General features: G+C 35.6%; 1 protein-coding gene across 1 annotated transcript in view; it reads right to left on the minus strand.

The window, feature by feature from the left end:
* Nucleotides 1–1,853: 1,853 nt before the first annotated feature.
* ACADM (acyl-CoA dehydrogenase medium chain) overlaps nucleotides 1,854–12,680 on the minus strand; it is a 41,732-nt gene continuing 30,905 nt past the window's right edge. The window contains exons 11-12 of the mRNA XM_057716008.1: nucleotides 4,488–4,736; nucleotides 1,854–2,655 (exon numbers count right to left, since the gene is read on the minus strand). Coding sequence (XP_057571991.1) covers nucleotides 2,584–2,655; nucleotides 4,488–4,736 — 321 coding nt within the window. The 3' untranslated portion in view covers nucleotides 1,854–2,583. The remainder of the gene's footprint in view (nucleotides 2,656–4,487; nucleotides 4,737–12,680) is intronic.

Here is a 12,680-nt window from a genome sequence, read left to right on the forward strand (position 1 = left end):
GGCTATAGTCTGGTCATCATAAACTTCTTCCATCTGGTGGGGATTTCAGTATCTATAAGACAGCTCACAGGATATGGCTCAGAATATTATCTATAGCCCATGAAGAGGAACTAAATGTTCTTGACTTCGTTTACTGACTAAACTATTATTGTTTTGTCCTATTTGACTGCTTTTCTTTGCTTCTGCATTTATTTTCTCACTTCTCTAATTAAACATTCTTTGGCTAAAGTTTTTCTACAGACAAAAGGCAGATGAAGCACATGGGGTGGGTGGGGAAGGACCATAGTGTCTTGCTCCATTTCAAGCTCATCAAGTCCTTGGAATTCCTGAGCAATATGAGTTGTTTTTATTATTTTTTTTTAAATAAATTTTAAAAAATATATATTTATTTGGCTCTTCTGGGTTTTAGTTGCAGTGTGTGGACTCTTTAGTTGCAGTGTGTGGGATTTTTAGTTGCAGCGTGCAGGATCTAGTTCCCTGGCCAGGGATCGAACCTGGGCCCCCTGCATTGGGAGCACAGTCTTAATCGCTGGACCACCAGGCAAATCCCTCTTTTATTATTCATAATAAGCCCCTTTCAAAAGATCATAGTAGAGTTTATGCTAATGAGGTGACTGAGGGTTGGGCCCCTAAAAAGGCTCAGGATGGGGCCCGATCACCAGAAAGACCAAATAATTAGAGGGTAGTGTTGTGGTCTAAACTGCCAACCCCCCCCATTCATATGTTGAAGCCCTAAAAATTCCCATGTGACTGTATTTGAAGACAGGGACTTAAGAGAAGTAACTGAAGTTAAATGGGGTCATGAGGATATGGCTCTAACCTAATAAAACTGGTGTCCTTGTAAGAAGAAGAGAGACCAGAGCTCACTCTCTCCCTATGTATGTGCAGACAGGAGGCCATGTGAGAACACAGTGAAAACGTATCAGTCTACAAGCCAGGATGAGAGGCCTCACCAGAAACCAACCCAGATAATAACTTGGTCTTAGACTCTTAGCCTCCAGAACTGTGAGAAAATAAATTTCTGTTGTTTAAGCCACCCAGTCTGTGGCATTTTGTTATAGCAACCTTAGCTGACTAACATAGGTGGGAACTCCAGCCCCACCCTGGACATCTGGGAAGGAGAGGGAGACTGAAGATTCTCTACAAAAACTTGAACGATGAGATTCAGGAGTTTCCAGATTAGTGAACACACTGAGGTACTGGGAGGGTGGTGCACTGGGAGAAGTTATGAAAGCTCGGTGTCTCTCCTTATACCTTGCCCTTTGCATCTCCTCCTTTGTAATAAACCATAAAGGTGTTTTACCTGACTTCTGTGAGCCATTCTAGCAAATTATCAAACCTGAGGGCAGGGTCATGGGAATACCTGAATTTGTAGCCAAAGTGGATAGCAGTGTGGATCCACGGGGGATGTAGGGCTTATGAGTGGTGTTTCTGAAGAGAGAGACCACTTCAGACAGAGTGGGATGGAGCCCTTAAACCTCTGGAGTCTGATGCTAACTATTCTGAGTTATTGTCAGAATAGGATTGAACTGTGGATGCCCAGCTGGTATCAGAACTGGGAAATCACAAGTGATGCCAGAAACACTGTTTAGTATAACATATTTTAGCAGTATTTGATAGAATTACAAATAAACAGTAAATTCACATTTGGTTCTTTCATTGTTTCATACTGATATTTTCTGAGGTATCTAATAATGCAATCTAATGAAAAAATGGACAGGTAACTTTATGCAGTTCAAAATCAAAACATGAATTTTTTTCCATCATAGTAAATAAATGAAGTATACATTATTACATGAAGTAGTAAGACTTTTTGAAAAGAATACAGATACATAAATTGAACAGAAACACAAAACTGAACAATTTTTATTTATTTTTAGAATGTATGCACACAAAATGAGATTGTGTACAGTATACCAAAGGTTAACCAGTGACCAATAGAGTCATACAAAAATAATTTAGGGGAAATTTTATTGATTTACTTTAAATAAGGCAAGTGAAATGTGGGCTCAAAATTAAGATTTTCAAGTAATTTCTGGTCAGTGTATAAAGGGAGAATATGAACATCAAATTTTTGACTATTACTGTACAGAAAACAAATGTTTTCCAAATTGCAGTAAAACGAACTCATATAATACAATACCATTAAGTCTACAAAGTCACTGGCAAGTTATTTAAATCCTAGAATATTTTTTCAATGTAAATTTCAGAACATTCTGAATATTTTTATAAACCCTCTTTTCTGTCATTGGAAAAACACTGAAATTCCAAGAAATTTGTTACTTCAATTTTAAGGGGTCAAAACAACAAACCAAATGTATTTTTCTAGGTTAACGTAATTCAGGTACAGTGAAACTAAAGGACAATACGTAATTTTAATAAAACCAAATCTATTATAGAAAAGACAAGTCATAAAGTTAAACAAAAGTAGAAAACTACTATTAGAATCAGTTGCATAGGTTTAGTGTAAGAGTACTTATTTTAAAATTTTCACTGGAAAAAAAAAAGCCCTTTCTCTTTCCCAGAGTGTAAATAGTAGATCATGTTCTAATTACTCAACAATTATTAACAATGGTGATCTGATTAATTTTTATACTTGCCAATGTGTTCACGGGCTATAATAAGCCTTTGAATTTGTGCTGTACCTTCATAAATCTGCAAAAAAAAAATTTGTAATTCAGTGTTTTAGACAATACTTTAAGCTCCACTGCAATACCAAACTGAATCAAACCATATATAGGGTCTGTAGTCTACAGTGATTCTGAAACTTGAATTTTCTGAAACCCACGAAAGTACATAATTCTCTAAATATTAGTTAAAATTATTAAAAAATTCATTTACCAAAATTTTGGAGGACAGTCTTAAAACAGCAAAGAAAAGGATACTAACATTTCAAAAACTTTTTGGGAAATCTAAAGTTTAATGTTGCTAAAATATTTAACCAACTTTTTTGAACTGTTTAGCTAGCTGTCACCTTCAGTCATTTTCTTTTATTAAAAAACATTTATTTATTTGGTCATAGTTGCGGCACACAGGTGGAATCTTCATCATGGCAGGCGGGATCACTAGTTGCAGCATGCGGGCTCTTAGCTGTGGCATGTAAGATCTAGTTCCCTGACCAGGGATTGATCCTGGGCCCCCTGCACTGGAAGTGTAGAGTCTTAACCACTGGACCACCAGGGAAGTCCCAGTCATTTTCTATTCTTACTTTTTTTTTTTTTTTTTTTTTAATTCTTACTTTTAAACCTGATTTTTATCTCTTGTTGCCTAAGGAATACAGTTGAAGAAAAAAGATGCTGGAAGGATTTGTTTTTGTTTATTTAGGCATTCCTAGTAGCCAGCCGTCACTTCCAATTTAAACTTCTAACCATCTGTTAATTCAGATGGTAGAGAAAATTTAAAAAGTAATAATTACACACTCCAGGGAAGGGAGGGTTTTACCACCAGATAAACCTGTAACTTTGAATAAGGCACAAATTCTGGTCCTCAGTTTTTTCAAGTCTAAATTGAGGGGCTGTACTGTCTAAATTTCTTTTGCTCTCTAACATTCTATGATTCTACCTCTGGATTTCAAGTGACTGGATTTGTCAAATAATTTGCTGGGAGTTGAGGGAAGCAAGGGAGGAGATACTGAGAAGCATGGCTTATAACTACTTAAGCTACATGTGAACATAAGCATTTATGTCTTATTTACTAAATTACTCCTATCTCTAAGTTTTTCTTATCATCAATTTAGTTTAGAAGACAGAGTCATCTATATCACTTTCTCCTCATGTTGTCTTTCTACCTCCCAAACATGATTTCAAGAGTTGTCAGGTAAGATTCAGAATAAAATAATTTAATTAAAGGATATGCATACTTTTAGGAGAGCAAAGAGTGAGTTACAGGGACTTCCCTGGTGGCACAGTAGTTGAGGATCTGCCTGTTGAGGCAGGGGACATGGGTTTGATCCCTGGTCCAGGAGGATCCCACATGCCATGAAGCAACTAAGCCCATGCACCACAACTACTGAGCCTGTGCTGTAGAGCCCGCAAGCCACAACTACTAAAGCTTGTGCACCTAGAGCCTGTGCTCTGCAAAAAAGAAGCCACCACAATGAGAAGCCCACGCACCACAACAAAGAGTAGCCCCTGCTAGCCACAACTAGAGAAAGCCTGCATGCAGCAACGAACACCCAACACAGCCAAAAATAAATTTAAAAAAAGAGTGAGTTACCATTAGCTAGGATGTTAAGATGAAGGCTGATCTAGACATACTCTACCTATCTGCACCATTTACTTTGTTAGCCTGTTCTCTCTTGAGGCATATACTTCAAGGTAATATTCTTCTTTGTGTTAATTAAGTTCTAAAAACTTAGGCTCACAGACATTTATTATAATGATTTATTATTACCTGTGACATAAAATCTTTAAATAATCAGGAATCTACCATGTCATTAATGAATATTATGCTCCTTAAAAATCAACAAAAATCATTTTAAACCTTACCTGATAGATCTTGGCATCCCTCATTAGTTTTTCTACAGGATATTCTGTATTATATCCATTGCCTCCGAAAATCTGAACGGCATCAGTAGCTACCTGATTTGCAATATCTCCAGCATATAGCTTTGCAATAGAGGCATAATAGGTATTTCGGCGACCAGAATCAATCTCCCAAGCTGCTCTCAGGTAACTCAATCTAGCTAGTTCAACTTTCATTGCCATGTCAGCCAGCAAAAATGATATTCCTTGGTGCTAGAATTAAACAGAAAAAAGTTTAAGGATATTAACTGACTAATTTAAAAGGTTTTCTTCCCTAGAACTTTTTTTTTTAACTTTTAAAACTAATTTTAGACTTAAAAAGTTACACACCATTGGCAACATATTATCAATCACAGTATAATTAACATTGGTAAAATATTATCAGCTAAACTATATACTTATTCAAATATGGCCAAGTTTTCTACCAATGTCCTTTTTATGTTGAAAGATCCCATCCAGGATTCCAACTGAATTTAACTGTTATCTCTTCCTAGTCTCTCATTCTCTTTCATGACCATGGTGCACTTTTGAATAACACTGATTGGTTATTTTTTGTAGAGTGTCCCTCAGTTTGGGTTTGCCTGATGTTTTCTCAGAACTGGAATGAGGTTGTACATTTTTAACAAGAATACTACAAAAATTATATAGATCCTTCTGAGTATTTCCTGGGGCTTTTAAAAGAAAACTGCCATAAATATTGAAAAATAATGTGGCACTGTATCAGGTACTGATGGGAAAATGACAAGGAAAATAAAAGATGTTTCTTATCCTCTAGAGGTTCATAATCAAATATTTAGACAAATATTTTCAATATGAGACAGTAAGTTTTCTATGAGTTATATATGGCCAACATATGTTATAGGATGGAAATATGTTCACCATACCTTGATATGTGAAAATTTCAAATATGCAGTATGCTTACAGCTCTGGAAAAATATAATCATTACCCCAAAAGAGCAGAACACACTTTCTATTAAAGAGCACATGGAACATTCTGCAGGATAGATAACACGTTAGGCCACAAAACAAGTCTCAATAAATGTAACGAGGTTGAAATCATGTCAAACATCTTTTCTGACCACAACAGTAGAGACTACAAATCAACTACAAAAACAAAAACAATCCTGCAAAAACCACAAACATGCTACCAAAAAAACCAATGGATCACTGAAGAAATCAAAGAGGAAATTAAAAAATACCTGGAAACAAATCAAAATGGAAACAAAATATTCTAAAATTTATGGTACATAACAAAGGCAGTTCTTAGATGGAAGTTTATAGTAATACAGGCCTTCCTCAAGAAACAAGAGAAACTGCAAATAAACAATTAACCTTACACACAAAGGAACTAGAAAAAGAAGAACAAACAAATCCAAAGTTAATAGAACAAATGAAATAATAAAGCTCAGGGTGGAAATAAATGAAATTGAGACAAAAAAATGAAAGAAATCAATGAAGTTAAGACCTGATTCTCTGAAAAGATAAGTGAAATTGATAAATCTTTAGCCAGACTCATCCAAAAAAAGAGAAGACCCAAATAAATAAAATCAGAAATGAAAGAGGACAAGTTGCAACCAATATCACAGAAATACAAAATATTATGAGAGATTACTGCAAAAATCTTATGCCAACAAATTAGACAGTCTAGAAGAAATGGATAAATTCCTAGAGACATATAACCTAAGAAGACTAAATAAGGAAGAAATAGAAATTTGAACAGACAAATTACTAGTAATGAAATTGAATCACTAATGAAAAAACTCCCAAGATACAAAAGTCCAAGACCAGAGAGCTTCACAGGTGAATTCTACCAAACATGTAAAAAACACTTAACACCTATCCTTTTTAAACTTTTCCAAAAAATTGAGAAAGGAATGCTCCCAAACTCATTCTACAAAGACAGCATTACCCTGATACCAAAACCAACTCACTACAAAAAAATAAATAAAAATAAATAAAAATTACAGGCCAATATCCCAGATGAACATAGATGCTAAAATCCTTAACAAATATTAGCAAGCCAAATTCAATAATATCTTAAAAAGATCATACACCACAAGATCAAGTGAGATTTATCCAAGGGATGCAAGGCTGGTTCCATGTCTGGAAGTCAGTCAACATGATACACCACATTAATAAAATGAAGAATAAAAACCATATAATCATTTCAACAGATGTAGAAAAAGCTTTTGACAAAATTCAATGTCCATTTATGATAAAAACTCAACAAAGTGGGTGTAGAGGGAATATACCTCAACATAATAAAGGACGTAAATGACAAAACCACAGCTAACATACGTAACGGTGAAAAGCTGAAAGCATTTCCTCTAAGACCAGGAAGAAGACAAGATGCCCACTCCCACCACTTTCATTCAACATAGAATTGGAAGTCCTTACCACAACAATCAGACAAGAAAAAGAGATAAAAGGCACCCACACTGGAAAGGAAGAAGTAAAACTGTCACTGTTTGCAGACAATATGATACAAAAAACCCTACAGACTCCACAAAAACAGCTATTAGAAAGCTGTAGTGTTTTTATACACTAATAATGATCTATCAAAAAGAGAAATTAAGAAAACAACCCCATTTACAACTGCATCAGAATGAATACCTAAGAATAAAAGTAATAAAGGAGGTAAAAGACCTGTACTCTGAAAACTATGAGACATTGATGAAAGAAATTGAAGATGATACAAACAGTAAGAGATCCCATGCTCATGGACTGAAAGAATTAATATTGTTAAAATATCCATTCTACCCAAGGCAATCTACAGATTTATAACAATATTTATCAAAATGCCAACAGAATTTTTCACAGAACCAGAATAAATAATCCTATAATTTGTATGGAACCACAAAAGACTCTGAATAACCAAAGCAATCTTGAGAAAGAACAAAGCTGGAAGTATCATGCTCCCTCATTTCAAACTATACTACAAAGCTACAGCAATCAGAACAAGTATGATACTAGCACAAAAACAGACACACAGATCAATGGAACAGAATAGAGAGCCCAGAAATAAACACACACTTATATGATCAATTAATCTCCAACAAAGAAGGTAAGAATATACAGTGAGGAAAAGATAGCCCCTTTAAAAAATGGTCCGCTACATGTAAAACATGAAACTGGACCATTTCCTTACACTATACACAAAAATAAACTCAAATGGGTTAAAGAATTAAAAGTAAGACCAGAAACCATAAAACTCCTAGAAGAAAACATAGGCAGTATGCTTTTTGACACTGGTCTTGTCAATATTTTTTATCTGTCTCCTCAGGCAAAGGCAAGGGCAACAAAAGCAAAAATAAACAAATGGGAGTACATAAAACTAAAAAGCTTTTGCACAATGAAGGAAACATCAACAAAATGAAAAAGCAAACTGAATGGGAGAAGATATTTGCAAATGATATATCTGATAAGGATTAATCCCAAAATACATTAAAAAATGCAACTCATTATCAAAAAAAATCCAATCAAAAATGGGCAGAGGACCCGATTAGATATTTTTCTAGATACATAAAGATGGCCAAGACACGTGAAAAGATGCTCAGGGACATCCCTGGTGGTCCAGTAGTTAAGACTGTGTGCTTCCAATGCAGGGGGCCCAGGTTTGATCCCTGGTCATGGAACTAGATCCCACATGCTGCAACTAAGAGTCCACATGCTGCAACTAAAAGATCCCACATGATGCAACTAAAGATCCTGCATGCTGCAATGAAGATCTCACACATGGCAACGAAGATCCCATGTGCCACAACTAAGACCTGGCACAGCCAAATAAATAAATAAATATTTTTAAAAGAAAAGATGTCAAAGTCACTAATCATCAGGTAAATGCAAATCAAAACCACAATGAAATATCACCTCACACCTGTCAGAAAGGCTATCAAAAAGGAAACCAATAACAAGTGTTGGCCAGGATGTGGAGAAAATGAAACCCTCATGCACTGTTGGTGGGAATGTAAATTGATGCAGCCACAATGGAAAACAGTATATAGGTTCCTCAAAAAATTAAAAATAGTACTATCATATGATCCAGCAATTCCAATTCTGGGTATTTGCCTGAAGAAAACAAAAACACTAATTCAAATAGATATAGGCACTCCCATATTCCTTGCAACATTATTTACAATAGCCAAGATATGGAAGCAAACTATCCATAGATAAATGAATGGATAAAGCTGTATATATATATACAATGGAATATTATTCAGCCATGAAAAAGAACAAAATCTTGCCATTTGCAACAACATGGATAGACCTAGAAGGTATTTTGCTTAGTGAAATAAGTCAGAAAGAGAAAGACAAATACTGCATGATCTAACTTATACGTGAAATCTAAAAAACAAAACAAACAAAACAGGAAGAGACCGACAGATACAGAAAACAAACTGCTGGTTGCCAGAGGGGAGGCAGATGAGGGGGTGAGCAAAATGGGAAAATGAGGTCAAAAGGTACAAACTTCCCATTATAAAACAAATAAGTCATGGGAATGTAATATACAGAATAAGGAATACAGTCAATAATACTACAATAATTTAGTATGTTTAGTATGGTTACTAGACTTATAGTGGTGATTGTTTCTTAATGTGTTTGGCTGTCATATCACTATGTTGTACACCTGAAACCAATATAGTATGCCAAATATATATCAATTTAAAAAAAAACACACTCTTCCCCCCATATATATATACACACACAAACATATATATTTGTTTTTCATGGAAAAAGAATATAGAGGAAAATGAAAAAAAATTCACAGAAATTTTCTCCAGACAATGGGATTATGAATAAGTTTTTTCACTTAATTTTACTTATATTGTATCACATAAATTATTCTACAATGGACATGGAAGGGAACATATAATGGAAGGGAACATATCCTTTAATATACATTAAAAGAAGTCCTAAAAGCATTCAAAAACAAGGGTACTAAGATGATCAGAAAGGTGCTTTGTGTAGCATGCAACATCAAAATGGGTTCTGAAGTCTAATAGGTTATCTAAAAAAAACCTCACACATTCTATGACTGTGTACAAACTAACATGAACTAAAGCAGAGGTCTGCAACCCCCAGGCCGTGGACCAGTAACCAGTCTGTGGCCTGTTAGGAACCAGGCCGCACAACAGGAGGTGAGTGCTGGGCAAGTGAGTGAAGCTTAATCTGCCGCTCCCCATCACTTGCATCACCATCTGAAATACCCCGCCCCGGCCCCCGCCGACATCATGGAAAAATTGTCTTCCACGAAACTGGTCCCTGGTGCCAAAAAGGTTGGGGACCACTGAACTAAAAGGCACAAAAAATAAAACAAAAAACTGAGGTGTTTAATTTCATATATTTACTCTGTTTAGCACATAAACATGTTCACACTACTTTAGAATGTGACAAGTTGTTTGAGACCGGCATGGTAATTAAGTCTCAGTGGAGGCATTATTAATCAATGTGAATAACACCTTCATGGGAAAAGGAAAGTGATATCTTCCCTTATTTCTATCTGCTTGAATTGTGTCCATTCGTCTAAGTCAATGATTCTTTCAATTTTTTTGTTTGTCTTTTGTTTTTGGTTTCATTTTTTGAATACGTAATACATCTATCAGCTCAGAGTTAAAATTTTATTCCTACTGGTATCATCCCTTCCCTTCCCAACCCCATTTAACTCCACCTCCTGGAGTTAATCAGGTTAACAGTTTGTTTTTCATTCTCTCAGATATATTATATACATATGTAAGCAAATTACATCTATTGTCTCTCTCTCCCTTCCCCCCCCCAACTGTCTCTCCCTTTTTCACACGTATGGTAGCCTACCATGTTGATGGGTTTTCGTTTTGCTTTTCTTACTTATCAATAAGTCTGACCACTTTACATATCAATACATAAAGAACTTCTTTATACTTTTTTAGAGCTGCAAGGTATTCCACTGTATAGATGATCACCATTTTGGCTGTTTCTATATTTGACTGTTTCCATACAGTGCTGAAATAAATGACCTATAAATATGTCATGTTGCACATACAGGAGTATATCTGAAAGATAAGTATTACACGAAATATAGCTGTAGGATAACCACTGCAGTGTGGGCCCAAAGGTAGGTACTTTTGATATATATTGCCAAAATGTGGTGCATAAAAGTTATACCAATTTATATTCCCACTGGCATTATACAGAAGCACTTATTTCACTACAGCCTTGGCAAACTGATATAAGATTCCCATGCTTCTCTTCAAAGATTTAGATTTTTAAATCTGGGGTGTTTAATTTATGTTTATGTTTTTAATCAACACTCCCAATGAGTCTCATTCAGCTGCATTTCAACCCATGCTTTGAGAAACTCTGTTCTAAATCCAGCTGATTCCCTGTAATGCATCTAGCCCACAATAGTTTCTCTCCTTTTGGTTCTGTATCCCTGTCTGTAGCTCTCATTTGGGGACTTAACCTTATATTGCTCTATATTATTTCTTAATATTTGTTTTATGATACATATCTTATCTCCAAAGTAAAGTCAAAGGCTCCTGAGGGCAGAGGCTATATAAAACTTCTTTTCTATCTCTGAAAATAGCACATGTAGAGTTTGTGAAGAGGACAGACTCTTTAATAAGTGACTATTTGGGTTCAATTCTTGGTTTCATCTTTTACTAACGTTTTTACCTACAATAAATGGGACTACCAGGACCCACTCTACAGTATTGTGTGGATTAAATGAATTAATACATGTAAAGCACTTAGGATAGTGCCTAGAACAAAGAAAGCAGTCATATATTAATATTTTAATACAGTAGTTGTTTAATTACTGTTTGACGAGAAGTTCACAGTACGAAATATATTGTAAGTGCTAGAAGTATAAAGGTTTCCAAAACAGAAATTTACTACTTGTATGGAGCTTACATTCTAGTGAGGCAGTAAGGAAAGACAATAAACACATACATGATATAATGTTGAGTAGTGCTAAGAGCTATGAAGAAAAAAAGTGGGATTACTATATTGAGTGTTGGAGGTGTTATTTTACACAGGGTAATCAAGGGTACATTCTTCAGTGAAATGAATGAGGAAGTGGATATTTGAGGGGAAGAATAAAGGCAAAAACAACCACCAAAGGTCAGTGTGGCTGACAGAAGACCATTGTAAGTCTTCTGGATTTTAATCCGAGTGTGATGAGAAGGTACTGAAACAATTTTGAACATAAAATGGTTAAGGAAGAGGGAGATAAAAGTATATTCCTTCGAGGTTTGGGAGGGGGCGGGGGGGTGAAGGGGAAGCTGAGACGAAGCGAGAGCGTAGCACAGACATACATATACTACCAACTGTAAAATAGATAGTCAGTGGGAAGTTGTTGTATAAAAAAGGGAGTCCAACTCAAGGATGGAAGATGCCTTAGAGGACTGGGGCGGGGAGGGTGGGGGGGACTCGAGGTGGGGGGAGTCAAGGAAGGGAGGGAATACGGGGATATGTGTATAAAAAACAGATGATTGAACTTGGTGTACCCCCAAAAAAATAAAATAAAAAAAAGTATATTCCTTTCTAAGTGTATCTTATTTCAGTCTTAAGTCCCAAAGAGCATTTCCCCTCATCCATTTTCCCATCAAGAAATGGAAGTCATGGGGAAAAGTTATTGCTAACTAGCAATAATAATCAATACAAATGGAGTTATTCTCAACAGCTTCTGTCATGTCATCCCAAACCACTCCAACTTCTCCTGGATGGAGGGTTTTGACTAGACAAAAGAGTTGGCAGTTATTGCCATTAAGAGATTTTACCATCCAGTAATTTGTTATCAATGTTCCTAGTTTACTCATTGGTAAGAAAAAGCACCATCCTCTGCTTTTTAGCCACAGCAACTTAAGCACTCTGAGGATGAGCACTGACAAGTGTTCTCTTAGAGAAGTGATAACAGTAATAAATACGGCAGTGAAGAGGAGAGCTGTCATTAGAGCACTACACTCTATAATGTCCCTTAAAACAAAACCAAAGAAATCTATTCTTTCTTTTTGGAAATAACAGACCAAATCTATATATAAATAAGCCCCTCAGTATTTACTCTGTTTAGCCTAGAAAAGTAGTAAGCAAAAACAAAGACTTTCCTATACTTAACAGTAAGAGCCGAGGCAAAAATATCATTGTGCAGATGGTAAGAATACAAAAAAGAATCTTCAGAGT

Source organism: Hippopotamus amphibius, chromosome 1 (genome assembly GCF_030028045.1).
Source record: "Hippopotamus amphibius kiboko isolate mHipAmp2 chromosome 1, mHipAmp2.hap2, whole genome shotgun sequence".
Classification (NCBI taxonomy): Eukaryota; Metazoa; Chordata; class Mammalia; order Artiodactyla; family Hippopotamidae; genus Hippopotamus; species Hippopotamus amphibius.